The sequence below is a fragment of the Boleophthalmus pectinirostris genome, unplaced genomic scaffold (genome assembly GCF_026225935.1).
Source record: "Boleophthalmus pectinirostris isolate CB_2022bp ecotype Guang Dong unplaced genomic scaffold, ASM2622593v1 HiC_scaffold_6, whole genome shotgun sequence".
Lineage (NCBI taxonomy): Eukaryota > Metazoa > Chordata > Actinopteri > Gobiiformes > Gobiidae > Boleophthalmus > Boleophthalmus pectinirostris.
This window is the reverse complement of record NW_026571447.1, coordinates 5,399,367-5,426,802: the sequence shown is the minus strand read 5'-3', so window position 1 is coordinate 5,426,802 and position 27,436 is coordinate 5,399,367. Positions and strand designations below refer to the sequence as shown.

Genomic DNA, 27,436 nt, shown 5'->3' with positions numbered 1-27,436 from the left:
ATGTGCTATTGGACTTTGCTCACTCACCTTCCGGCCTGGGATTGTAACAGGTCTTACAGCTCTTGCATAAATTGTGGTCAGATCAGATCAGATCCAGTCAGTGCTAAATACTGGCTATGACCTCGACCAGCTACTCTTAGTCAACTGCCCATAGCTCAGTCTACCCTACATCTCCACCTAAAAGTCACAGGCCAATTCTTTGAGGACAGTGAAGTACAGATCTTAGCCAGAGAAAAGAAATGGTTTGAGAGGGCACTTAAAGAGGCTATTTCTGTTAGGAAAGACAATCTTTCATTGAACAGAAATGGAGGCCTCAGACATCATTTGTCTCCCATCTATAACTCCATCCTCAGACTAAATCAAAACAAAGAGAACAATAGGGGTAGCCAGGTCAGGTCCAGACGTGTGAAAGCACTCATCAAGGGCCTGAATGATTCTGCTAACATGACCTCACAGTAAGTGCAAGTTCAGTAGGCCCATATCTAAAAAAATTGAAACTGTAAACAAGCAGGGTGTTATTTTCAGAGTAGTTTCAGTGTAGTTAGCTCCTCCCTGCAGGCAGAAGAAGCAGCTTGGATGAGCTGCGAAACGTATTCGACCAAAATAAACTTTTGTCCAGTTGACTTACTGAATTTCTCCTTTCCTCCTGCTACACCTGGTGAAATAGGTTAAAAATGTACAATGTCACAATTTTATTTATACCAGCCCAGTTTTGAATTCTGAATATCTGGTCACCCTACTTGGGATACATGTTTAATTTCAAGGCTAATCCTGCAAACTAAAACATTTGGATGAACAGAAGAAAAGTACTGTCTAATACTATTGCATGTATTAAGATTAAATTAATAAAATATGGTTAATAAAATAAATTACCAAGCAGATACATGTAGATGGTTCATCTTTCTTGCAATCAACGTAGGGTTAATAAAACGCAATTTCTTTGTGGTTTTATCATTTAAAAGTAAAATAGCTCTTAGCTTTAAACCACGCGCCATCGACCTTGAGCGGAACCTTGAGTGCGCGCCTCTTGTTCTCACACAGGAGGAGGAACTATTTTGGTGAAACACACAACAAACGAGGCTGCTCGAGAGAGTAGAGCAGCTTTGAGACATGTGGAGATGCTTTTACCGGCCGTGATTACGCCGTGAGCACGCGTAAGATCAACCTTTCGAATTATTACGTCAAGTGAACATTTGTCTTTTATTTTTAAACCGCTATATTGTGCAGGGATCACAAATTGTTTCACGATCAACCTTCATTCGTTAGCATTAGCAAAAGTTAGCACGATCCACCAAATTTGAACTAGTAAACTTTAACTTTTGCTCATGTGATCACGTGCCTGACCTTATATTTCCGTACTGCTCTTTGCTCAGTATGTGATTAATATAGCTTAACTATTTCTCACGCAGATGCTGTCCATTTTGAAATTACTTTAAATCTCAGTGTATACAGATAGTGAAAACTATCTGTATACACATGGCACTTAAAATTCAAATTGTAAGCATTCCCAGATCCTTCATTTCATGATGATATTGTTGTTGTGTCCATGGGAAAGGCATTTCACCTACAGTAATCGCTTTTTACAATAAAAATAACACTATTCATCCAACTAATGTGGGTAGGTAGTTCTAAAAAAAGATACCTGGGTTTTCAAACTATAAAAATATCCAGATACTAACACTAAAACTAATATCTAAGTATCAGTACTGAATGATAATTAGATGAGACAAATTTGACCTTTTCACATAATGAGATATTTAGGGTTTAGAAATTGTGGCAGATGTACACTACCTTTTTTTATTCCTTTGTATTTACTACAATATATATATCTACTGAAGGCACTAAATATAATTATATATTATGAAGCTAAATGTAAAGTATTAGAAAAGGAAAAAAGTTAAATAACTAATAATTTTATATATTTTAGTTTCAGATTCCAAGTAGCCACGCGTTGCTTTGTCGACAGCGCTACAAATCCTTTCTCTCACCAAGCTTTAATGATGAAGTCTCCTGAACCTGTTTTCACATCACAGCTGTGCCTTGTCAGGAACAAGAAATACTGAAAGTGCAAAGCAGAGATCAAAACCAAGAGTGGATATTTTAAATACTCCAAAACAAGTTTAGATTTCTTTTGAGTTTATGTTTATGTCTGTGTGTTTATTCGTAGTTTTAATGCAGTGACAGTCATGTATTGATCCCAACTTGTGAAGGAGACAGAAGCTTATTAGTGTTTGTATTACTAGTGTCATCCGTAATAATATATTGTGTTTAAAATGATTTAAAATGTTTATATTTACTGATTGATTCTAAATATGAACATGATTAAAATTATACCAGTAAAAGTACTACAATATTATTTCTCTGATTCATTTGACCAATCACTAAAACAACTTTTTACATTCTTTTCTAGGCTGCTCCTGATGTTGACACCCGTTTCCTCAGAGAACCATCCTTTTGCTGCTGCACCATGAGCTGCTCCAAACCTGACATCCTGTGGTCCCCGCACCACCCTGACCGCTACGTCATCTGCGACTCTGAGCTGGGCCTGTACCGCATCGGGCCTGTAGGGGCAGCCGAGTCCAAGGCGGGGACCCTCCCCCTGTCGTCCGAAACCGCTGCCACCCTCCTCGCCATCAACTCTGACACTCCCTATATGAAATGCGTGGCCTGGTATCCCAAACACGAACCTGAATGTTTGCTCGCGGTCGGCCAAGCCAACGGCAGGGTTGTCCTCACCAGCTTGGGGCAGAGTCATAATTCTGCTTGCAAAGATCTCGTCGGGAAAGAATTTGTGCCTAAACATGCCAGACAATGCAATACCTTAGCGTGGAATCCTGTTGATAGTAACTTACTGGCAGCTGGTCTGGACAAGCACAGAGCGGACTTTTCAGTTCTCATATGGGACATCAGCAGTAAGTATTCGCCTGAAGCTAGCGTGGCGACTGCAGAGAAAATCCGTTTATCGTCTCTGGATCTAGATTCGAGCACGGTGGTGACTAAACCCATGTACGAGTTAGGGCAGAATGATGCGTGCCTGTCGCTATGCTGGTTGCTAAGGGACCCCAAGTTGCTCCTAGCCGGGATGCATAGAAATCTGGCCATTTTTGATCTAAGGAACACTAGCCAGAAGACTTTTGTAAACACCAAAGCGATCCAGGGCGTGACGGTGGACCCACACTTCCCGGACAGGGTGGCATCGTTCTTCGAGGGGCAGGTGGCCATATGGGACCTGAGGAAGTTTGAGAAGCCTGTGCTGACGCTGACGGAGCAGCCCAAACCACTCACCAAGGTAAGATAGAGCATCACTGGGAAAAAGTTCCAGTCTCTGTATCTGATTTACTCCATACATACACCAGTCAAAACCACATGGACACACCATCTCCTTCAATGTTTTTAGTAATTTCTATGCTTTATATCCATACAAAAGACATCCAATATATGACACAAGAGTTTTGTAATTATATAGTAAAGAAAAAAAGCGAAATAAAATCTGCCACACGCTACAAAAGAATTTCTTGCTTCTCCCCCCCGAGTACGGTGAGGCGTGACCCAACCTTGTGTCTTCATGTGCGATTATGAGGCCGCTTTGAGCTGCTCTGTCCGATTATAACCACCAAACATCAACAACGCTACGGTAACAGCCGATAAGACAGAGCGTCATGGGCAGACGGAGGGACAGCTACAGAGGCACAAGATACAAACTCGGGATATAGCGAAAATAATGCGAAGACTTTAATACTCACCTCTCGTAAAGTGGTAAATTTAAAGTGCAACATCTCATCCACATTATCCATGGAAATTGTCCTCCACAAGTAATGACAGGCAGTCCCCAAAACCGCACTATTGATCCAGCTTGAGGCGTTCTTTGAAAGTAAAACGGTGAAAGTAGTTCCTCACATGTGTCTGTTTTCATCCACACAACGCACAGACTGGGGTGAAGCTGCAGATTTGCGGTAGTGACTGAATTCCTGTGGACTTTCGCCAATCTTTTATGCTTTATAAATCATGTACCTGAAGTATTGTACCACATTTCGCAAATAATAATAACACAGTTTTGACTTGTATCTAAACTAGAAGTGCAGAACTCTGACCTTTTAAACACTCTCAAAGCGAGTGGTGTTAGTCTAGACAGGAAACAATTACTGTGTAGCCTGTGCTCCGCAGCATCTCACTGCAGTCTTTGCGATTGGAGATTTTAAGTCTCATAAGATTCTCCTCATGTCTGTGGTGTGTGCTTTTTGTAGCACGTTTAAAAGATTTTTAAAACTGAAAAATCCTGTAGTGTGTGGCGGCCTTAACTCTACCAAATATTTTTCAGCAAAACAAAGTACCACCTTAAGCTATGTTTGCTGGCAGTTCTGTGTGATTTATTTTTTATATTCAAAAAACATTGTTCCTTTACAATTTAAGTTGTAAACTGCCTTTGGTTCAATAATGAATTTCCTTGGGATAATGTCAAACTTCAAAATTTGTTATCATGACAGGCCTATGTTCTGCCTTCCCCCCCTTAGGTAGCCTGGTGCCCCACGCGTACTGGCCTGCTCGCCACTCTGACCCGCGACAGCAACATCATCCGCCTGTACGACATGCAGCACACACCCACCCCCATCGGAGACGAGACGGAGCCCACCATCATCGAGCGCAGCGTCCAGCCCTGTGACACCCAGATCGGGAGCTTCGCCTGGCACCCGTCCTCCCAGAACCGCATGGTGGTTGTGTCCGCCGCCAACCGCGCCATGACCGACTTCACCGTGTTTGAGCGCATCTCCCTGGCCTGGAGCTCCACCACCTCCCTGATGTGGGCATGCGGGAGGTACCTGTACGAGTGCGCGGAGGATGGGGCGGCGGGCATGGAGGCCGATATAGCCACCAAGATGAGGCAGAGGGCCCAGTCGAGGTACGGGCACGACACGGGGCAGGTGTGGAAGAACCATGTGCTGGCAGGGGGGAGCGACCCACAGCTCAAGTCCCTGTGGTACGACCTCTCCTATATCCTTCCATTCTAATGACAAATGCTCATGTTACTGTAATGTGTAATGTAATGTGTTACTGTATCTATATGGGTGAGTTGTTGTGCAGTTGTAGGGAGTATTATCTGTTCCATAAATGGTGAGCTGTTGTACAGTTGTAGGGAGTATTATCTGTTCCATAAGGGTGAGTTGTTGTACAGTTGTAGGGAGTATTATCTGTTCCATAAGGGTGAGTTGTTGTACAGTTGTAGGGAGTATTATAAGGGTGAGTTGTACAGTGTAGGAGTATTATCTGTTCCATAAGGGTGAGCTGTTGTACAGTTGTAGGGAGTATTATCTGTTACATAAGGGTGAGTTGTTGTACAGTTGTAGGGAGTATTATCTGTTCCATAAGGGTGAGTTGTTGTACAGTTGTAGGGAGTATTATCTGTTACATAAGGGTGAGTTATTGTACAGTTGTAGGGAGTATTATCTGTTACATATAGGGTGAGTTGTAGTACAGTTGTAGGGAGTATTATCTGTTCCATAAGGGTGAGTTGTTGTACAGTTGTAGGGAGTATTATCTGTTTGTACATTGTAGGGAGTGTTCCATAAGGGTGAGTTGTTGTACAGTTGTAGGGAGTATTATCTGTTCCATAAGGGTGAGTTGTTGTACAGTTGTAGGAGTATTATCTGTTCCATAAGGGTGAGCTGTTGTACAGTTGTAGGGAGTATTATCTGTTACATAAGGGTGAGTTGTTGTACAGTTGTAGGGAGTATTATCTGTTCCATAAGGGTGAGTTGTTGTACAGTTGTAGGGAGTATTATCTGTTCCATAAGGGTGAGTTGTTGTACAGTTGTAGGGAGTATTATCTGTTACATATAGGGTGAGTTGTAGTACAGTTGTAGGGAGTATTATCTGTTCCATAAGGGTGAGTTGTTGTACAGTTGTAGGGAGTATTATCTGTTACATAAGGGTGAGTTGTTGTACGGTTGTAGGGAGTATTATCTGTTCCATAAGGGTGAGTTGTTGTACAGTTGTAGGGAGTATTATCTGTTACATAAGGGTGAGTTGTTGTACAGTTGTAGGGAGTATTATCTGTTCCATAAGGGTGAGTTGTTGTACAGTTGTAGGGAGTATTATCTGTTACATAAGGGTGAGTTGTTGTACAGTTGTAGGAGTATTATCTGTTACATAAGGGTGAGTTGTTGTACAGTTGTAGGGAGTATTATCTGTTCCATAAGGGTGAGTTGTTGTACAGTTGTAGGGAGTATTATCTGTTCCATAAGGGTGAGTTGTTGTACAGTTGTAGGGAGTATTATCTGTTCCATAAGGGTGAGTTGTTGTACAGTTGTAGGGAGTATTATCTGTTCCATAAGGGTGAGTTGTTGTACGGTTGTAGGGAGTATTATATGAATGTAGTGCTATATTTCTCACCATTTGTGTGGATCTGTAGGAGGCTGTTGGTGAATAATTTTATTAGATTAGATAAATTTTTAAATTTGCTGGATTTGTTATCTGCTTCCAAATATTTATTCAGTTAGTATTCTAGTTTGGCCACTTTTTATGCTTACATTTTACCTTTACTTTAGTACAGTTTTGGCAAAAGTACTTGTAATTGAGTACTATTAGTTAGGTCAAATTGTTTTTACTATTTTCACCACTGTGGCAGATAGCTGTGAAATACTGTAAGACTACACTACAGAGGGTGGGGAGCATTTTAAGCTGTAAATATTCTACAAATAACTATAGGAAGTAAATACTAACAGGACAATAAGGCGTGTGGTTACAAATTAAACATGACCTGCACAACTTTTCTGATGGAGGGTCCAGTGAGATGTTATTGCTTCGTCTGGAATGTTCCACAATCTGACATTAAACTCCCATTATCTCCCAGGCGACCAAATCACCTTTGATGAAATAAATGCTGGTAAGACAAGTGAAATGCCATACTGTGGTGCGTTCTAGTGGAAGCATTTGTATCGAGAGCTCCAATCTAAATAGCATTATTGCAGTGACTTGTTTGGACCACTAGAGTGCGCCATTATGTTTTAAATGAGCTTTACTGAACTGTTACGCGGTTGATCTATGTTCTAATATAGTTTCCTCATCACAAACATACGTGGAGTTGTGTGTTTTGTTTCATTCACACATGTTTCACAGCTCCAGGTTTGTTTCTAAGGAGGTAACAAGGGTCTGTTTAGCGTAATAATTGTCATCGTTGTCATTGTAGTCGTTAAGATTGTGTTTGAAAAAGTTTCCTATGTGAGTATTACATATGAAGCAGTGTGCAGAGGACCTGGAGCTCAAACTGCAGGGGAACAAGCAGGCTTTGGTCTACTCCGGGATAAAGAACATCGTCAAAACCAGCTCTGGTAATTCATTCTTCACTCTAATTCACTCACATTCACCACCACATTCACCACATCAAAACTGAGACTGAACTGAGACTACATCCAGAACTAAAGCTGGACTAGACCAGGACTAAATCAGAACTGCACCAGGACCAAGTGTCTTTAGGAAATTGGAAAAAAAAAATGCAGCTGACAGATCCATTGACCATATGAAACCAGGTCTAAACCAGGACTAAACCAGGACTAAGTCACGACTAGACCAGGACAAAACCAGGACTAAACCAGGACTAAGCCAGGACTAAGCCAGGATTTAGCCAAGCCTATGCTAGGACTAAACCAGGACTAAACCAGGGCTAAGCCAGAACTAAGCCATGACTAGACCAAGACTAGGCCAGGACAAAACCAGGACTAAGCCAGGACTAAGCCAGGACTAAGCCAGGACTAAGCCAGGACTATACCAGGACCAGGACTAAGCCAGGACTAGACCAGGACTAGACAAGGACAAAACCAGGACAAAACCAGGACAAAGCCAGAACAAAACCACGACAAAACCACGACAAAACCAGGACTAAGCCAGGACTAAGCCAGGACTAGACCAGGACAAAACCAGGATAAAACCAGAACCAAGACTAAACCAGGACTAAGCCAAGACTAAACCAGGATTTAGGACTTTGGACTTTACTAAGACTAAACTCAGACTAAGCCAAGATTAAACCAGGACTAAACCAAGACTAAACCAAAACTTTTCCAGGGCTAAAATGGGACTAAACCAAATCTAAACCAAAACTTTATTTCAATATTGACCCTGCCTCCGTCTTCCCTCAGGTACAACAGAGACCCGTAGGTGCTGGAGCGGGTCAGATCGGCAGGCGGACGTGCCTCGATTCCACAGCGAGGAGCGCAGCCTGGCCCTGAGGCTGTGCGGGTGGACGGGCCGGGGGTCAGACCAGGACGTGGAACCCCTCCTCAGAACCTTGGAGCAGGAGCGCGAGTGGGAGAGAGCAGCCGCTGTGGCCCTGTTCAACATGGACATCCGCAGAGCCATCCAGATCCTCAACAAGGGAGCCAGTGCAGACAAGGGTGAGTGTGGGGGTCAGGTTTGAGTCTTTAATGACACAAAATTGACTCCTGTGAGCTTTAAGCCATGTTAGAATGTTGTTACCTCATCAAAAACATAACTGAAGCTGGGTTTAGTTTCATTCACACATGTTTGAGTTAGTATATCTACATCCTTAATGCTCAAAATGCTCTGTTCCACCTTGTGATCTCTATAGTTTTCAAGTTTACAGCTACATATTTTACATACATTTTTTAGTAGACATTGGAAATTCCAGACCTGAAATGATCAAAAACCATTCTAGTGAAGGTGTATGGGCTTTAAAAACACAGTGGAGCACTTCCTTTAATACCACATTACATCTCAAGGTGGAACAAACTGTTTTCTGTCTGATAGAAGAACTCAGATTAAATATGCAGGTTTGTGTGTTAAACATGTGTGAATGAAAAAAACAAAACAGAAGTCCAGGTATATTTGTGATGGTCCTGCGACTTATACTCCGATGCGACTTATATATTAAATGTTCACACTGAGGCGGTGAGAGGTTCTAGTCTTGTGTGTGAGTATCTGCTGCTCCTGTTCCTCCTGTACCACTGTCACTTGGCTCTACTGCACATGTCTCCTGCAGAAAGAGCCTCTGTCCTGTCTGTATCATGTCAGTCAATCGCACCATTACTTCTGTACCAATTTAAACAAACTTATAAGGATGACTGAGAAGACTGGACACAAATGCCCCCAAAAAGAAAATCATATTTTGCAGATTACAAGCTGCAAGTAGTGAAATCTGCAGCTGAAAACGGTAATCGAGCAGCAGAAAGAAAGTTTGGAGTGAGCAAGAAACTTGTGACACCGGGAGGATGCACCATGAAACTTTCCTGAAGTCACTGGATGGATGGACAAAGCCTGGACTTCAGTGACACCGAAACCATCCTGTCGGGATTCAGAAAGGCCGAAATAATTTTAACTGAAACTGATGCTGAGTCTGACGACAGCGACACAGAAGAGGAAGCGGCGCTCTGTTTACCTCCAGAGGTCACAGAGTTGCTCAGAAGTGACACAGAGGATGAAGAATTCAGTGGATTTAGTGATTTGGAGTGAGATGGAGAGTTTGGTAAACTTGTTACGTTAACATTCTGTTGTTATTACTATAACTTACCTTTCAAGATAAAATGTCGGTTCTTGGTCTTCGATTTGATAAAATAAATTTCCCTCAAAAAGTGCGACTTATAGTCCGATGCGAATTATATGTTTTTTCTTCTTCATTATGCATTTTTTGACTGATGAGACTTATACTCCGGAGGGACTTATAGTCTGAAAAATACAGTAATATGGGACTTTTAATTGTGAGACTTAAGGCTTCTCCTGATCTGACGTACTGTTGGTGCAGAGTTCCTAATAATACTGCTGAGGGGTGGTTGAGTGAGTAGTTAGCACTTTCTCCTCACTGCAAGACGGTCCTCAGTTTCACCCTTGTTTAGTGTGGGGTATGGGCTCAGTTGTATGTATCTGGGTTGGTTTCTATATATTTTTCAAATACAATAGCTTGTGTTTCTGCTAAAAATGAACCACGACCATCCCTGTTGCCCAGTTTGATTTGGTTTCTTTGGGCTCTTCACCTTTGGCTCCGCCTACACCACACTGCTACTCTTGAGTTTGTGAACTTGGGAGAATTCATGTTGTTGTTCAAAGTTAATGGTTTACAAAATATGCAAAATATGTAAAAGGTAAGTTCCAGTTAAGGTAGTCCTCGATCAGGGTTAGGGTTATGCAGAGAACAAATTTCCATACAGGGACAAAGAAGTGTGCAAAAATGTGATCACAATTTGATTAAAATGTGATCAGTGTAACAGCCTTAGCTTTAATGCACAATAAGTATTTACTACATTTGACGAGTTTGGGATAATGTCTCTGATTTGTACATACTTCTTTGGACTGAATTTTGAAATACATAATTCTAGTTACACATACACAAAATAATAAAAGATAATGTTGAAATCACAGTTGATCTTGGGCTGATATTTCTATTCTCAGTTCAGAAAGTGTAACTCCCCAACACTGAGCACACCTCTCCACACACAAACACCACCTTTCTGAAACACATTTAAAACACGTTACAACAGTTCCTCAATCGCTTCAAACATGCCCCTTTAGTCATGCACTTTTAAAATAGCTATTGACTGATGAAAGTGCACAAGAATGTTATTTTGACACAGCAGAGGTCTTGTTAAACAGCTGTGAGACGGCCTTGTTGTTTACCGGTGTCATGACAGAGGAAAATTCCAGCATGTAGGTCAGCCTGGGCTTCCTGAGTTTGAGCGATGATGCCCTGGCGAGGTGTGGCAACATTAAACTCACTGCCCCGGCTTAAGAAAGAGCCTGTGAGGAAATCTGAACTTGCTGCGATTGTGTGAAAGCTCAGGTCAAAATGTTCCTGAAGTGACAGCTGCTTGAAAAATGGCTTTGCACTTGAGTAATCATTTACAAACACACCAATAGCTCCAGTGTTAGTGTTAGAAAATAAAACATGCATCTAAATCTCCTGTCCTCTCCCCTGTTTTGTGTAGGGGACTTGAACCTGAACGTGGTTGCCATGGCGCTGTCGGGGTACACGGATGAGAAGGCGTCTCTGTGGAGAGAGATGTGCAGCTCCCTCAGACTGCAGCTCCAGAACCCGTACCTCTGCGTCATGTTCGCCTTCCTCACCAGTGAACCCGGGGCCTATGACGGAGTTCTGGTACTTGTGTTTGTTTACATTAAAGATGCGCTGTGTAACTTTCTCATGAAGGGTCCGTCAACTGCTTTTCTCCATGGAGATGTTATTGCTTTGTCTGGAGTGTTTCACAGTATGGTATTAAACCTGTCTAGCTTCATGGAGACTAAAACAGACCAAGTTTCAGGTCAGATCTGTGGAGAAGCAACTCTGCTCACAGTCAGAATGCTTATTTTTCGAGGTATATTTGAGCTGTAAAACCACCTGTAATTGAACAAATGTAAGATAGAGTTATTATTTACCATATTTTCCGGGCTATTAGGCGCACTCTTAAGCCTCCAACCGCATCAAAAAAACGACTACGCGCTCCACAATCCAGAGCACCCTATACATGAATCCACTCGGGTGTCCCAGCACGACTTTAGTAAACTACAAAGCCGCACCACCCGCAGCGCAAGCAAACACACACGGAGCAGACAGCGACCGCACAGTGAAAAACACCCGCAGACACACTCATCACTCCACGCCGACGAGGAACGGAATGGAGGAACGAACCGAAAAAGCAAGTGCAATGTACCACTCTGAGCCACAACTGAACAACTGAGTCACTGCGAACACGCCGACAATCCAGTGGTCCCAGACAGCACCCTCCCTACACGCCACAACTGAACAAAGCCCAGAGTCACCGTGAACGCGCCAAACAAAGTCCCACTGACCCATCCAACTGTTGTGTTTCGATTAAAGTCCAGTGCGATTTATTTGTGAAAAAAAGTTTGACCATTTAATGACAGTGCGTCTGATAATCCAGAGAGCCTAATAGCCCGGAACATAGTACGGTAAAGTCATACTGTGGAACATTCCAGGCATAGCAATGACATATATCCATAGAAACAAGCAGGTGATGGCTCCTACACCAGAAAAGTTAACACAAATGCAACTTTAAAGGTCCTATACAATACAAAATTGACCTTTGTAAGCTTTTTGCCATGTTGTTACCTCATCAAAAACACCTGGAGTTGTAAAGTAGGAAAAAACTGAAGCACTCAAAAAGTACAAAATAATTAAAAGTCTTTAATACCACATGGCAGATAAAGTTAAAATCACACCAACGTGTTTCGGCCCTTCAGCCTTAATCAGGGCAAACTCGAGATGTCTGTCACAGTGCAGATTTAAAGTAATAGGTGTAGGTCACATGTTCACAGTGGCCCACAGTCCCCTGGTGCATGATGGGACATGTAGGCTGAACAGATTTTAGTTACAAGCTATTCAAGTTCAAATATAATACAAGATATAAATAGCACAAATCCCAACAACCAATACATAGAAAGATACATAGTATAAAAATACATAGTATAAAAAGATGCATAGTATAAAAATATATATAGTGCAAAAATTCAAAAGTGCTACAGATATAACTACAATTTGTATAATATATTAGAGGGATAGTCTTAAACAGTTTCATGGAGACGAAGATGTAAAACCAGAATTGATTACACATTTACACATACCTGGAGTTGTAGTTTGTTTCATTCACAGTCACATTCTCAAATGGAAAACACTCTGTTCTACCTCGTGATGTCATGAAGCGATAATTTTCTAGTTACCGGCTACCTTTTAACTTTAGTTCAGTAGAGATTGGCAATTCCAGGGCTGAAATCAACTAAATGACTCTAGTGAAAGTGTTTGGAGTTTAAAAACACAGTTGAGCACCACGTATATTACCACATGAGTGTTTTCCGTTTGAGAGAAGTCAGTCTAAATATACAGAGTGTGTGTGTGTCAAGGTTTGTTTGTGATGAGGAAACAACATTATAACATGAGAAAATTGCGTAATGTGGACCTTTTAAAGATGCTCTAGTCCAGATTATTGTGTTCTAATGCTTTAAAAACAAATATTTATAATTATACTGGTATCTGCATTCACCAATATCAAACAAACAGAGCGCAGAGACTGAAAAAAACAGTTCATATTCATAGCTTCTCACACGTGTCTGAATGGATAGGTCCAGGGCTCCAGATGTCCCACGTGATCCTGGCCTTACCATCATACTAAAACTACAAGGCTTCTAAGGTTTGACTTCTTGACAAATTGTGAGTTCATTTTTGTTTTGTTGTTTCAGAATGAGAGCAGCGTGGCGGTGAGGGATCGAGTGGCCTTTGCCTGTATGTTTTTAAATGATACACAGGTAAGATTTGTCATTTCTTCATCATATTTTGCTTCTGGGACAGGTGCTAAGTACAGTACAGCATGTTTACTTTTGTTTTTCCTTTGTAAATTTGCTATTACTTATAACGTTAAAGGTGCACTGCGTAACATTTCTAGTGGAGAGTCCGCCACCTGCTTGTCTCCATGGAAATGTTATTGCTTAAAAATGATTCTAGTAAAGGTGTATGGACTTTAAAAACACAGTGGAGCACTTCCTTTATTACCACAGTACACCTCAAGGTGGAACAGAGTGTTTTTTGTCTGATAGGAGAACTCAGATTAAATATGATGTGTGTGTGTGTGTGTTAAAGAAAATGAAAAAACAAAACAAAAGTCAAGTTGTGTTTGTGATGAAGAAATAACATAACACAGATCAGAAAACAGCACACTGTATTTTTTGGACTATAAGTCAGACTTTTTTTCGTGGTTTGGGTGTTTCCTGTGACTTATACTGCGGTGCGACTTATATACAGTATTCAATGTTCACACTGAAGCGGCGAGAGGTTCTAGTCTTGTGTGTGAGTATCTGCTGCTCCTGTTAATCCTGTACCACTGTCACTTGGCTCTACTGCACATGTCTCCTGCAGAAAGAGCCTCTGTCCTGTCTGTATCATGTCAGTCGATCGCACCATTACTTCTGGACCACTGAAAATTTAAACAAACTTCATGGAGAGAAGCAGGTAGTGGACCCTCCACCAGAAATGTGGCCAGTTTCATTTGTTAGTTGAGTAAATTTGAAGATTAAATGCGAAATATTGTGCAAACCTTGAAGTGGTGGAGGAAGTACTCAACTGTTTCGTAAGTGAAAGTGCAGATACTGGAGCAAAAAATTAAGTAAAAGGGTTACATATAAAGTCTACTCAAGTAAAGTATTAGAATACCTGTTTTAAAAATGTTTTTCCCCAGCTGCTTTTATAAGTACATTTTTGTTTGCTCAAAATACAAATGTGCTAAAAATCTTCCCGTTCCCCAGCCTGTTCAGCAGGTCTCAGACGATAATAAAATTACTTTTACTTTTCAGTTCTGTTCAAAAATGTAGCAGAGTAGGAAGTACATATATCTGCTCTCAAATGTAGTGAAGTAAAAGTAATGTGTATCCACGTTAAAATTAACTTTAGTGCTCTACTTTACTTCGATACATTCCACCAGTGAAAACTTGTCAGAGCTTTTAACCATGTTATAGTTGCTCCCTTTTGTCCTTAGTTGTCTTCAGAATGATCCATGCATGTATGAGTAATCTTTATTTTCCTGCATGAAAGACATCTACCTCTGTTTTCATCACCTCCGCCCACTGCTCTGTACTTCCTTCAATTCCTTCATTTATTGCTATTTCCTGATATATGTTACCATGTTTCCTCATCACAAACATACCAGATGTTGTGTTTTGTTTCACATATTTACACTGAGTTCTTGTCTGAAACGGGAAACGCTCTGTTTCACATTGTGATGTCGTGGTAATATAAGAACTGCTCCACCGTGTTTTTATATTCCATACACCTTCACTAGAATCAGTTAGATAATTTCTCTGTTGTTTTCTGCTGACAGTTGCCTCGATACATTGACAAACTGAGCGGTGAGATGAAGGAGGCGGGGAACCTGGAGGGTCTTCTGTTAACCGGCCTCACCAAAGACGGAGTGGACCTGATGGAGAGCTACGTGGACCGCACTGGAGACGTACAGACCGCCAGCTTCTGTATGCTCAAGGTACTACAGAGAGACCGCATGTATTAGTGTTGTTAGAGGGGATGTTGTAGAATAATGTATAATGAACGCAGCCTAAATATGCAGGGTTTGTGTGTTAAAGAAGAAATGTACTGTGTTGTCCCCGTAGGAAAATCTGTCCTCTACATTTGACCTATCCTTCAATATCACAGGGACAACTCCTCAGGGGTAGTAGGCTGTGATCTTTTTGCTAGGCTTGGACTACCTGAGCTGGAGGACTGTAGCTATAGTGCATGTTCTTTGGGTTGATGGGGGAAACCAGAGTACCCAGAGAAAACCCACCCAGACACAGGGAGAACACGCAAACGCCACACAGAAAAGCCCGGGTGACCCAGGGCCGGGTATCACACTCTGAAACATTTTGCTGTAAAGTGCCACCACTTTTTCTCCAAGTGTCAAACATGTGTGACAGAAACAAAACACAACTCCAGGCTTTTGTGATAAGGAAACAACATTATAACATACAGTATTTTTCGAACTATAAGTTGCACCAGCCAAAAAATCTGTAATGAAGAAGAAAAAAACAAGTCGCAACTTTTTTGGGGAAAATTATTTTACAAAATCAGAGACCAGAAACCGACATTTCACCTCAAATGGCAAGTTATAGTAATTATAGAATAGAGAACAACAGGCTGAATAGGCGTCTAGTATGTTAACGTAATATATAAACAGTTCTTCGGATAACTATAGCATAAACAACATAACAAGTTTACCAAACTCTCCATCTCACTCCAAATCACTTAATCTATTGAATTCTTCATCCTCAGTGTCACTTACCTTCGGAGGTAAACAGAGTGCTGCTTCCTCTTCTGTGTAGCTGTCGTCAGATTCAGCATCAGTTCCAGTTAGAATTGTTCCAGCCTTTCTGAATCCCGACAGGATGGTTTCGGTGTCACTGAAGTCCAAGCTTGGTCGATCCATCCAGTGACTTCCAGGAAAGTTGCATGGCACATCCTCCTGGTTATCGTGAAGCTGTGTTCTCCATCCCCGCTTTCTGCCAGTCCCTCACAAGTTTCTCGCTCACTCCAAACTTTCTGTATGCGACTCGATTACCATTTTCAGTTGCAGATTTCACTATTTGCAGCAGGACAGTGGCTTTTTCTGCAGGAGACATGCGCAGCCTAGAGCGCCCTCTGTTGGCTGTCAGTGTGAAAATTTTAATATATAAGTCGCACTGGAGTATAAGTCGCAGGAAACACCCAAACCATGAAAAAAAGTGCCACTTATAGTCCGAAAAATACGGTATCAGAAAATAGCACAGTATAGGCCCTTTAAGTTTTGACCATTCTTCTATTGTAAGGAGTATTATAGCCTCTGATGTCATAGGTCAGGTGCGCTGTGTAACTTTTCTAGTGGAAGATCTGGCTCTTTCTTGTCTCCATGGAGATGTTATTGTTTTGTCTGGAATTTTTCACAGTACGGCAGTAAATATTTCCATGGAAAGGCAAGAACCCACTCACAGTAAAAGTACATGTTTTCAGAGTCCTAATCCGTTTGAATAAATGCAAGATGGATTAGTTCAATACTATACAGAGGATTATTCTACTCAAAGCAATAACATCTCCATGGAGACAAGCAGGTGGTAGAGTGTTCACGCTCTACCAGAAAAGTTTCACTCTGCACGTTTGACAGTTCTGTGGCTGTGAAGTAACTAGACTAAAATTCATATCTTCCCAATCAAAAGTGTACTGAAATTACCTGAATCACACGCTTTGACAAAACTTTACAAAGACGAGTGGATCTGGAGCTGTGTCCTGTCTCCCTGATTCCAGAGGGAGTGATTGACAGTTAGATTAACCAATCAGAGACATGCATGCTCTGTTCACGTCAAAAAGGGGAAAATCTACTCAAAGGACTGAGAAACAGTGTGAATTTTTACACAATCAGCAATCAAAGCACCAAACTATTACTTATTTCAGGTAACAGAGGTTAGGAAAATTTTCAAGAGGAGATGTCTTTTAAGCATTTGAAAGACATGTGATACAAATGTGCATCTGTAGTTGGATTGTCTTAAGTTTGGACTGCGTTTTTTCACACTCTGTGGCCCGGTTTCAGTGCCTTCTAGATTCAAACAGAATATAGACTGGTCTGTATGGTCAGCCAAAACATTTATTGTACTGTGAATTAAAAGTGCACTGCAACTTTTCTAGTGGAGGGTCCGTTACCTGCTTGTCTCCATGGAAATGTTATTGCTTTGTCTAGAATGTTCCACAGTATAGATTAAACTTGTCTATCACGAGAGAGACAAGCATCTTACAGCACCACGCTACATTACAGTTCAGATCTGTGCAGAGTCGCACCTATCACAGAAGGAATCATTGTATTTTTGAGCAACAGAAACACTCATAATGAATAAATGCCAGATGGGTATGTTTAATGGACAGGTCCCACCACCAGAAAAGTTGCACAGTGCACCTTTAATGCTTTTTTTCCCCCAAATTCTGTTATAATCTGTATGTCATAAATGAATATGAGTTATTTCTACATTTACATATCTACATTATGATTGATATAAATCTGACCCACTTCCAGTCTCTTCTGTTGTCCCTGCCTCTTCCTGTCATAACTTGCCTCTCCGCAGAGCTAACCTGGAGTGGCTGTAAAAGCTCACATTCCAGCACAGGGATGGGTGACAGCTCTGATCGAACACTAGCACCCGACGTGGAAATCAATAACCAGGGTGCATGTTCTGTTTGAGATCTACTGACCTGAGATCACAAACAGTCGATAGTCCAGTATTGTTTAACCCAGATAATACAGGTGTCAAGTCAAAATAAAGTCAAACTAATATTGTTTAAAGAGCCCATATTACACTGTTTTCTGATCTTTGTTCTAATGTTGTTTCCACATCACAAACAGACCTGGAGTTGTGTTTTGTTTCATTCACACGTGTTTAACACACAAACCCTGCATATTTAGGTTGAGTTCTTCTCTCAAACAGAAAACACTCTGTTCCACCTTGTGATCTCATGTCGTAATATACAGGAGGTGCTCCACTGTGTTTTTAATGAACCATTAATCTAGCCAGGCTGGCGCCACCTAGTGCCTCCACTCAATTTCATTTCTCTCCAATGACTAGGTCAGGAATCAAAATACACTAGACGGTTTGCAAGAACCCTGGAAGTTGTAGACCGTGCACTGGCCAATCAGTAAAGAGCTGTGAAGCAATGACATCAAACTCAAGCGCCTGTCTGGGTCCCTTGTGTGGAACAGTACAACAGTAAACAAAGCGGGTGAGATGGATGTAGACAAAGACAGACATTCTGTGTTGGCAACGATTCCGAACAAAAACGCAAAGCTCTGAAAGAAAGCAGACAGACCATTTGGTATTATTTAATAATAATATAATTACCATCAGTCTCAGATTCAGATTTTTTTTAGGCCAGCAGGAAAGGCCTTGCAGGCCCTGACACTCCACCACTGGTAGACACACTAATAATACAGGATTACTCAAATGAATGAAACAAAACACAACTCCAGGTATGTTTTTGTGGAGGTAGCAACTTTCTAACATGTCTTGAAGCTCACAAGAGTCAATTTTGCATAATATAGGACCTTGAAAATGCTATGACCCTGCCTATTCTGACCCATTTATCCCCTGCGCATTGACATGTCTGCTGTCCGTGTGTGTGGCAGGGCTCCACAGGGGAGGTGCTGAAGGACCCCCGGGTTCAGTGCTGGATCGAGAACTACAGAAACCTCCTGGACGCTTGGAGGTTCTGGCACAAACGGGCAGAGTTCGATATCCACAGAGGCAAACTGGACCCCAGCTCCAAGCCACTGGCACAGGTGTGGACTTTGCATTGTACTAAAGGTTTATTATTGGAAATACACAGTAACATTTCACTGTACAACAACTCACTCTTATGTAACAGATAATACTTCCTACAACTGTACAACAACTCACCCTTATGTAACAGATAATACTCCCTACAACTGTACAACAACTCACCCTTATGTAACAGATAACCCTATGTCCTCATGTCATCATATCATCTTTGCACTGTTTTTCTTCAACCTTTTGTATATAACTGCAGTTTTATTTTTGTTTAATTACTTTATTTCTGTATTTTAATTTATTTTATTTTTACTTGTACATATACACTGTGACAAAGTGGGTCTGTGTCCCTTTATACTCACCTTAGTTTTTCATAACTGTCCCAGGTTTGTTTCTTTGTTTAGTACCTTCAAGTTACACACAACACTCGAGACATACTAACCTACTTACCTGTTACACCACATGCTTTGGAGACAAAAGAGGGGTGTGCCTTAAGTTGGTCATATTTATATCCTCTGGGGGAGGTTTTGGTCCAGACCCTGTAGAGGAAAGAATTGGTTTCAGTTCTCTTTTTTGTTTTAGGGATTTTGTGTTTGATTTATATATTTTAGTGTTTATAGTTTATGTTAAACACTTACCATATTTTCCGCACTATAGGGCGCTCTGGATTATAAGGTTTACTCTTGTAGAATGGTCTATTTTCAAATTTTTTTCACAAATAAACGGCACCCGACTTTAAACGAAACACAACTGTTGGATGGGTCAGTGGGACTTTGTTTGTCGCGTTCACGGTGACTCTGGGCTTTGTTCAGTTGTGGCGTGTAAGGAGGGTGCTGTCTGGGACCGCTGGATTGTTGGCGTGGTCGCAGTGACTCAGTTGTTCAGTTGTGTCTAGAAGTGGCACATTGCACTCGCTTTTTCGGTTCGTTCCTTCGTTCCGTTCCTCGTCGTCGTGGAGTGATGAGTGTGTCTGTGGGTGTTTTTCACTGTGCGGTCGCTGTCTGCTCTGTGTGTGTTTGTGTGCCCTGCGGGTGGCTTTGTATTTTACTGAAGTCATGCTGGGACACCCGAGTGGATTCGTGTATAGGGCACTCGGGATTGCGGGGCACACAGTCGTTTTTTGATGGGGTTGGAAACTTTTGAGTGCTCCCTATAGTGTGGAAAATACGGTAAATTTAAAAGGGATTTAGGTCCTAGTAACTAAAATGGTTAACTTTAGGGTAAAGAGTGAACTCACCTGACCATCTGACCTTTAGGAGAATGTTGTACTTACCTGGGGGGATCCTGGGGTCTTTCCTGCAGGGGGCTATATAAGCAGTTCAGGAGGAGTTCACATGAGTGTAGCCAGGTATGCTTGAGTTTTCCTTAGTTTCGTTAATTTCTGTTGCTTTTGCCAGCTTTTTGAGCAGTTATTTTTAGAAATAGGTATTATGTTTACCAGGGATACCATGGTGAATTGTGAATACATTTTTAGGCGAATGGAACTTTTTCTGAGTCTGTTTCCTGCTTAAGATCATATTGGCCAGCTTCCCCACATACATTTGTATAATTACACCTTCTCTGTCACCAGTCTGTTGCTATTTTACAAATTATTATTATTACTATTTCTCTTTTGTTATTATAATATATTGGGATGTGTGAGCTACTCTGTCTATGGAATTTCCCTTGTGGATCACTAAAGCTTGTCTAAGTCTAATCTGTGTTGTCCTGGTACAGGTGTTTGTGAGCTGTAACTTCTGTGGGAAGTCCATCTCGTACAGCTGCGCAGCCATGCCTCACCAGGGTCGGGGCTTCAGTCAGTATGGGGTCAGCGGCTCGCCCACCAAGTCCAAAGTGACCAGCTGCCCGGGCTGTAGGAAGCCCCTCCCCCGCTGTGCCCTCTGCCTCATGAACATGGGCACGCCCGTCTCCAACTCCCCAGGTACTACTGAAACTAAGCTCTGCCACTGTAGTAGTTAAGCAATTAAAGTACAAATATTAGACCTCAGCAAATTCACAACTGCACCAAACTCCTCAGCTTCAAGAAACTGCTCAAAACACAACTATTTTGAACCACTTTAAATGTCAAACCTGCTTTTATCCTTTTTTAACCTGCTTATTATCATGCCTATATTTTGTCTGGTTAAGTTAGTTTAGAAAAGCACTTGTATAAATAAAATGTAGTATTTTATAATTATCTGTTATAACAATCAGTATTAAATCGAGATGCACTGATTCAGCTTTTTTCAGTTGTGCTACCAATACAGATACTTCAATATGTCTTTAATTATCTACCACATCCCGGTGTCAGCCAATACCAGAGCAGTGACTGAAAACAGCATTTAATTCCTTTTAATAAAAATAAATAAGACAAAACTGGTCCAGATGTTTTATGTAGCTATCATTTATCTCTCGAGTAACAACAGAATAGCTCTGTGTAAATAAAAATTCAAACATGATGAAACTTGTGGACAGTGGCGATCCTACACCGATTGGCGCCCTGAGCAAGGCCCCCTCCTGGTGCCCCATTACCCCCCCCAGTACCACCCGTGCTTTTGGATTACTACGGCCAAGGAGCAGTTTTAGCCCCCTTTGCAAAGTCTTATTATATACACACAGGTTTAAAGGTACACTCTGTAACTTTTTGGTTGGGGGTCCGTCACCTGCTTGTTTCTGAGGATATGTCATTACTCTGCCTGGAATGTTCCACAGTATGACATTAGACAGCTGTATGTTACATTTCTTCAATTACAGGTGGTTTTATAGATCAAAAGTACCTAGAAAAACAGACATTCTCACTGTGAGCGGGGTCGCCTCTCCACAGATCTGACCTGTAACTTTTTTCTGGTTTGGTCTCTGTGAAGATAGAAAAGTTTACCGGCATACTGTGAAACATTCCAGACAAAGCAATAATATCTCCATGAAGAAAAGTTACACAATGCACCTTCAAAATTAGCTAAGCTTGTCTTTGTTATTTCCAGGTCCGGGGAAGTCAGAGGAGAAGATGGACCTGACCAGAGAAAACAAACTGGCTCAGTTCAACAACTGGTTCACGTGGTGTCACAACTGTCGTCATGGCGGCCACGCGGGGCACATCCTCAGCTGGTTCAGGTCAGGTTCTCCTTCATGTCTTTGTCTGGATCTGACAGGTCTGCTCGTCTCCGTGGAGATGGTGCTGTTTGGATAAAGACACTCCCTGGATGTTCTACTTATCCAAAAGCAAACATCTTGAGTGATCGTGTGTTTGGTTTTACAGGCCTGTGTGTTCATCTTCATTTTGGGGAAGTTGCTTAGTTGCTGTTGTGAAGTAGTAGCACAGAATTTGTAAAGTTCCATAGTATGTCTTTAAGTTATATGAAACATGAAACTCCTGTGTTTCGGTATTTTAATTAATTATACATGGGAACTGGCACTGTAATTATTATTTATTAGGGATGGGCATTCGATTAAATTTTCTTAATCGATCATCAGGAGAATTAACGTTCAATTTTCGATGAATCATTAATGTTTTTATATAAAAATTATCATCATTATTATTACTACTAATTACTATTACTAATCTGCATAAATAAACTCAACATATAAACCATAAACACTCTAGATCCACATCAGCCTGTTTGACATTATAATGTGTTAATGCAGCTTTGACACATTTGTTTACGTTTTACAGAAACGAAACTTAAAACCACATCACTCATTTGCATAAACTATAAGCTCTGAAAAAAAACATCTCTTTCCTTGTGTGTTGATGCGGTTCAGCTTCTGTCGGACTAAAGAACACGACTCAGTGGAATATGAGTGTTCTCTCTGTGACAGAGGGATGATGATGATGATGTTGATGATGATGGTGAGTGTGTTCTGTGTGTGTGTCGTGTTGGAGATGGTTCATGTTTTCACAGATCAGACATGTGCAGGTTTAGTGCAGCTCTTTATTTAACATCATTTCACTCACTTTATTTATGTTGGTCACTTTATTTATTTTGGCTTCTGTTGTGATGAAAGACTAAAAAGTGTTTGTCTTTTGGACGCATGTGATTCAACTTTATGTTGCAGTAATCAGCATACAGCGTTTACATACACCATGACGAAACCGACCCGATCATACCTGGGACACTGATGTGCTGTAAACACACTCAATGAGTGGAACAGTGTCTCCAAGGAGCCAGAGCCCAAACGTGGGCCTATGAGGTGCAACTCCAGTGTTTGTGTCAGACGCAGCCTCGTCTCCTCACACTGCACTTCACACAGTACATTCAGTTTGTTGATTAAAAATTAACGTGATCGATGAAATTCTTAATGGTCAATTATCCATTAGTCGACTAATCATGCCCATCCCTATTATTTACTGACTTAAAATGTGAATTCCAGAATTAGTTCATTTTAAATTCTTTGCCGTGAATTATACATAGGAACTTAAAGGTTCTATATTACGCAAAATTGACTCTTGTAAGTTTTAAACCATGTTAGAATGTTGTTACCTTCTCAAAAACATACTTGGAGTCAGAGTCCTGCAGGGGTCCATTTTTGGAGACTCGCACTCGCACAGTACAGCACCACACCTTCTCGTTAACCTTTGATTATATCAAAGTTAAACCCACACCTGCCCGGACCCTTTAACATTCCACCCATTACCTGCCCGTGCCCGTGATAAATTACACACTAATTAAAAGCATTGAAACTGAAGCATCCATCAGAATACACATTGAAAAGTTACGACTAAGAATTACAATCACGAAATGAAATTAAACACTTACCCTTTCTTCAGTACAAATATGAATTCACACATGCGACTCGACTGTCATCACTTCACAAGCTTTATTTACTGAGTAGAACAAACACGCCACGGACTAAACCAGAACTGAACCAGGACTAAACCAGGACTCACTGTCGGGATGAGCACGGAGGTGCGCCCGTGTAGACTGTCAGGTGACCGCAGGCAAAAGGACCGGTGCAGAGCTTCATGCCCCACGGAGTTAAGCGCAGCCGTCTGCTCCATGGGCTCTGGGTTCTCTCAAGTCCAAGGTTTAGTCCTGTTTTAGACATGGTTTAGACCTGGTTTAGACATGGTTTGGCCCTGGTTTAGTCCTGGTGTAGGCCTGGTGTAGTCCTGATTTAGTCCTTATTTAGTCCTGATTTAGTCCTGACCCGCTGGTGTGTAAGCACTACCCGCCCATATACCCAGCCATAAAATTCCAAAACGTTAAAACCCGCCCTTTTCAGCAACTATTCGCTCGTACCCGCCCCAATCCGGTACAGGACTCTGCCTGGAATTGTGTTTTGTTTCATTCATGTATGTTTGAGTACTGGTAATCCTTTTATTAATAGTTGGCAATTCCAGGGCTGAAGTCATCAAGATAATTGTAGTAAACGTGTATGGAGTTTAAGAACATAGTGGAGTGTTTCCTGTATTACCAAATGACATCAAAAAGTGGAACAGAGTGTTTTCTCTCTGAGAGAAGAAAACAAATATGCAGGGGTTTGTGTTAAAGAAGTGTGAATGAAACAAAACACAACTCCACGTCTGTTTGTGATGAGGGAACAACATTATAACTATTAAATAAAGTGGATTCCTGTTGTTTCATCACATTAAATCATCAGTAAAATAACCTTTGTAATTGTGAATCTTGTTACAGAGACCACAGTGAGTGCCCCGTGTCAGCCTGCACCTGTAAATGCATGCAGCTGGACACCACGGGGAACCTGGTGCCTTCTGACAGCAGCTAGACCTACAGACCTACAAACCTACAGACCTGTCCTACATGAGACCTGTGCCCGAGGAGCTCCAGGGGCCCCAAACCACTGCCCCACAGAGCCCACCGAGCCTCTGTCGGCCTCTGACAGCAGGGGGCGCCACAGCCAGAGGTTATAAGAGTAACTTTTAAGCGTGATATTTGGAGTTTTAAGCGTATCAGTGATCCGCTATAAATCTCCAGTGCAGGCTTATTTTGCTTTGGTCAATCTGCTGCCTAAAAAATACACACAAACCTTTATATTAACACTTGAATACGAAGAGATAGCTGCACAAAACGTGACTACACAGCTCTCGTATAGGTTTGAGGTAAAAAGGAATTTGTAGTGAACTAAAATTACATAAATTGGGGAAAATAATCAGAATCAAAACAAAAAATATTGGCCAGTGGTTGCTTTGTATTCCAAACAATCTCTATCGGCATTGGCCATGGAAAAAAAAACAACATATTGTTGATCTCTAAATAATGTTATTTCAAAATAATATTCCTGAAGTAGAAGTACAAAGTAGTAGTCCAAGTCCAAGAAATTACCCAAATAAGAGTAAAAAACTATTTGGGTTAACTAAGAGTACTGTTACTTCAATAAAAAAATATTCCTCAAGTAGGAGTAAAAGTATGCTGCTAGAAAAGTACAGTTTCTTTAAAGGCGCACTGTGTAACTTTTCGGTTGGGGGTCCACCTGCTTGTTTCTATGGATATGTCATTGCTCTGCTTAGAATGTTCCACAATATGACATTAAACAGCTCTGCCTTACATTTATTCAATTACAGGTTTTATGGCTCAAAAATACAGAGAAAAACAGGCGCTCTGACTGTGAGCGGGGTTGCCTCTCCACAGATCTGACCTGTAACTTGGTCTGGTTTGGCCTCCGTGAAGATAGAAAGGTTTAAGGCCATACTGTGAAACATTCCAGAAAAGCCTTTGACGGAAAATTTACACAATCCACCTTTAAAAATTACTCCACTAAATAAAACTACTCTGGCCTCGGCTAAAATGGCTGCCGTGTCACATGACCTACAGCGGGCGGGGCTCTGTGGACGGTCCAGAACATGAAGAAGGGAGTGTGTGTGTGTGTGTTACTGATCGGACTAACTCAATCAACTACGTAAAGGGACATATGCAGCTTCGCTAATGAAAATCACTCAGGATTTAAACAAAGCACTTAGGTTAGGAACAGCTAATCAAGTGTAAATCAGGCTTTTATTTTCATCTATTAAAACTGTCAAAGTGAATCCTATTTTTCTATGAGTTGTTTGTGTGTGTTCAGAAAATTTGTATTGAAAAATATTTTAGAGCTGTGATTTGAGCATTTAATTTGAGGTGGAAACTGTTGACTGATTCAATGAAATTGAGTGACTAAATAATGATGTTGACATCTTCTCAGTAAAAATTTCTGCAAATATGATAAATGGTACATGGGTGTATTTTAGTTCTTTGAGTATATCTGCATACATATTTGTAAAGGTTACACAAAATTGACTATTAAGAGGAGGGCCATTACTAGCCATTTGGGTGCCCTAAGCACTATTGTAGTAGTACTCGAGACCAGTCTTGTTCTTGATTTTGGCCTTGAGACATTTTTTTACGGTCTTGGTCTCGTCTCAAACACGAGCATATTTGGACTCAGACTTGTCTCGGACTTGAGGTCTGACACTCAATCAATGCAATCATATTTCGTTATGGCCGCTGCTGCTGTAACGCTGCTCATTACAGCAATGAACTTGTGTGCGGTAGCATGCAGGGCCTGTGTGCTCCTTTGGAGCCCACAGAAAACTGCTTCACTTTGAAGCATTTTCTGTAAATTGCCAATACAATTTCTCTTACAGAAGGGTTCCTCAAACAGTAGGTGAGTACACAGTGTGTTTCAGTGCAGTACAGTTTTCTTGGCTAATTTAAATTAACATTAATCAGATCAAATGGAGATCGATAAAACATTGATATATACAGTGTGCCAACATAACTGTAAAATACAAATAAATGTAGAAAATAACAAAGATGGTCTTGATTTGGTCTCAATGGGCCGTGGTCTTGGTCTTGTCTCGGTCTCGACTTTTAAATGTCTCGGTCTTGTCTCGGTCTCGATTAATGCGATTTTGATTACAACACTACTAAGCACAAATGCTTTGTGGTGCCCCACCACACCATCCCACCTCACCCCACCCCAAATGAACAGTAATTCAAACAAGTACGACAAAATAATAAATTATTTTTACAAATTAAATAAATAAATACCATCACCTTTATTATTTTTTTTTAGATTTATGCAATGACTGTGGACTGAATACAGAAGTACAAGTAATTGCACTATAGAATTTACTCAATCAAGGAACTTTAAATAAGAAAATTTCTTCGCAAAGAAACTATCTGCTCGCATGTATGGAGGTCCGGACACCAAGGGAGAGAGAGAGAAATAGAGGGAGAGACAGAGAGAGATTTCGGGGGATTCTGTTGGCGCTGGCACTAGCTTCTCGCCTCTCTCCGCGCACTTTGGATGGATAGTTTTGCGAGGATTCACAAGTCAGATTTTTTGGTGGTGCCCCCGCAAATATTCAGTGTGTGTGGAGCAGCAACAGCACTGATTGTGAGCTTTAAGCCTTGCTCTAATGTTGTTACCTCCACAAAAACAGACCTAGAGTTGTGTTTGTTTCATTCACACATGTTTGAGTAACTTCATTATTAGTCTGTCTACATCCCCAAAGCTCAAAATGAAGTAATTTCATAAAGTTTTGTATGTAGACTTACTCACAGTGGGAAGAGGAAGCACAACTTTTTCTCATGTAAGAGCGCGATTACCACAGTAAAAATACTACTTAAGCTGGAGTAAAAGTACTTCTAGTAGAAAAGTATCATTTCTCACTCAATTAAATGTAACTGAATACTACCCACCTACTACCCACTGTTTTTGTGAAAAGCTTGTGAGCATATTTGGG

General features: G+C 41.2%; 1 protein-coding gene across 2 annotated transcripts; it reads left to right on the top strand.

Moving 5' to 3' along the window:
- Nucleotides 1–1,024: 1,024 nt before the first annotated feature.
- mios (missing oocyte, meiosis regulator, homolog (Drosophila)) lies at nucleotides 1,025–25,738 on the top strand. 2 transcript variants are annotated; one of them, XM_055164164.1, is made up of 12 exons: nucleotides 1,025–1,154; nucleotides 2,411–3,289; nucleotides 4,512–4,993; nucleotides 7,231–7,325; nucleotides 8,130–8,384; nucleotides 10,926–11,095; nucleotides 13,192–13,257; nucleotides 14,823–14,981; nucleotides 18,636–18,788; nucleotides 20,494–20,698; nucleotides 21,738–21,867; nucleotides 24,390–25,738. In XM_055164164.1, exons 2-12 carry the CDS (start codon nucleotides 2,468–2,470, stop codon nucleotides 24,478–24,480), a joined length of 2,628 nt encoding a protein of 875 aa, XP_055020139.1. In that variant the 5' UTR covers nucleotides 1,025–1,154; nucleotides 2,411–2,467; the 3' UTR covers nucleotides 24,481–25,738. The 2 variants fall into 2 exon arrangements, with proteins under 2 accessions (XP_055020139.1, XP_055020138.1); XM_055164163.1 differs by lacking the exon at nucleotides 24,390–25,738 and adding an exon at nucleotides 22,516–22,712.
- Nucleotides 25,739–27,436: the final 1,698 nt, after the last annotated feature.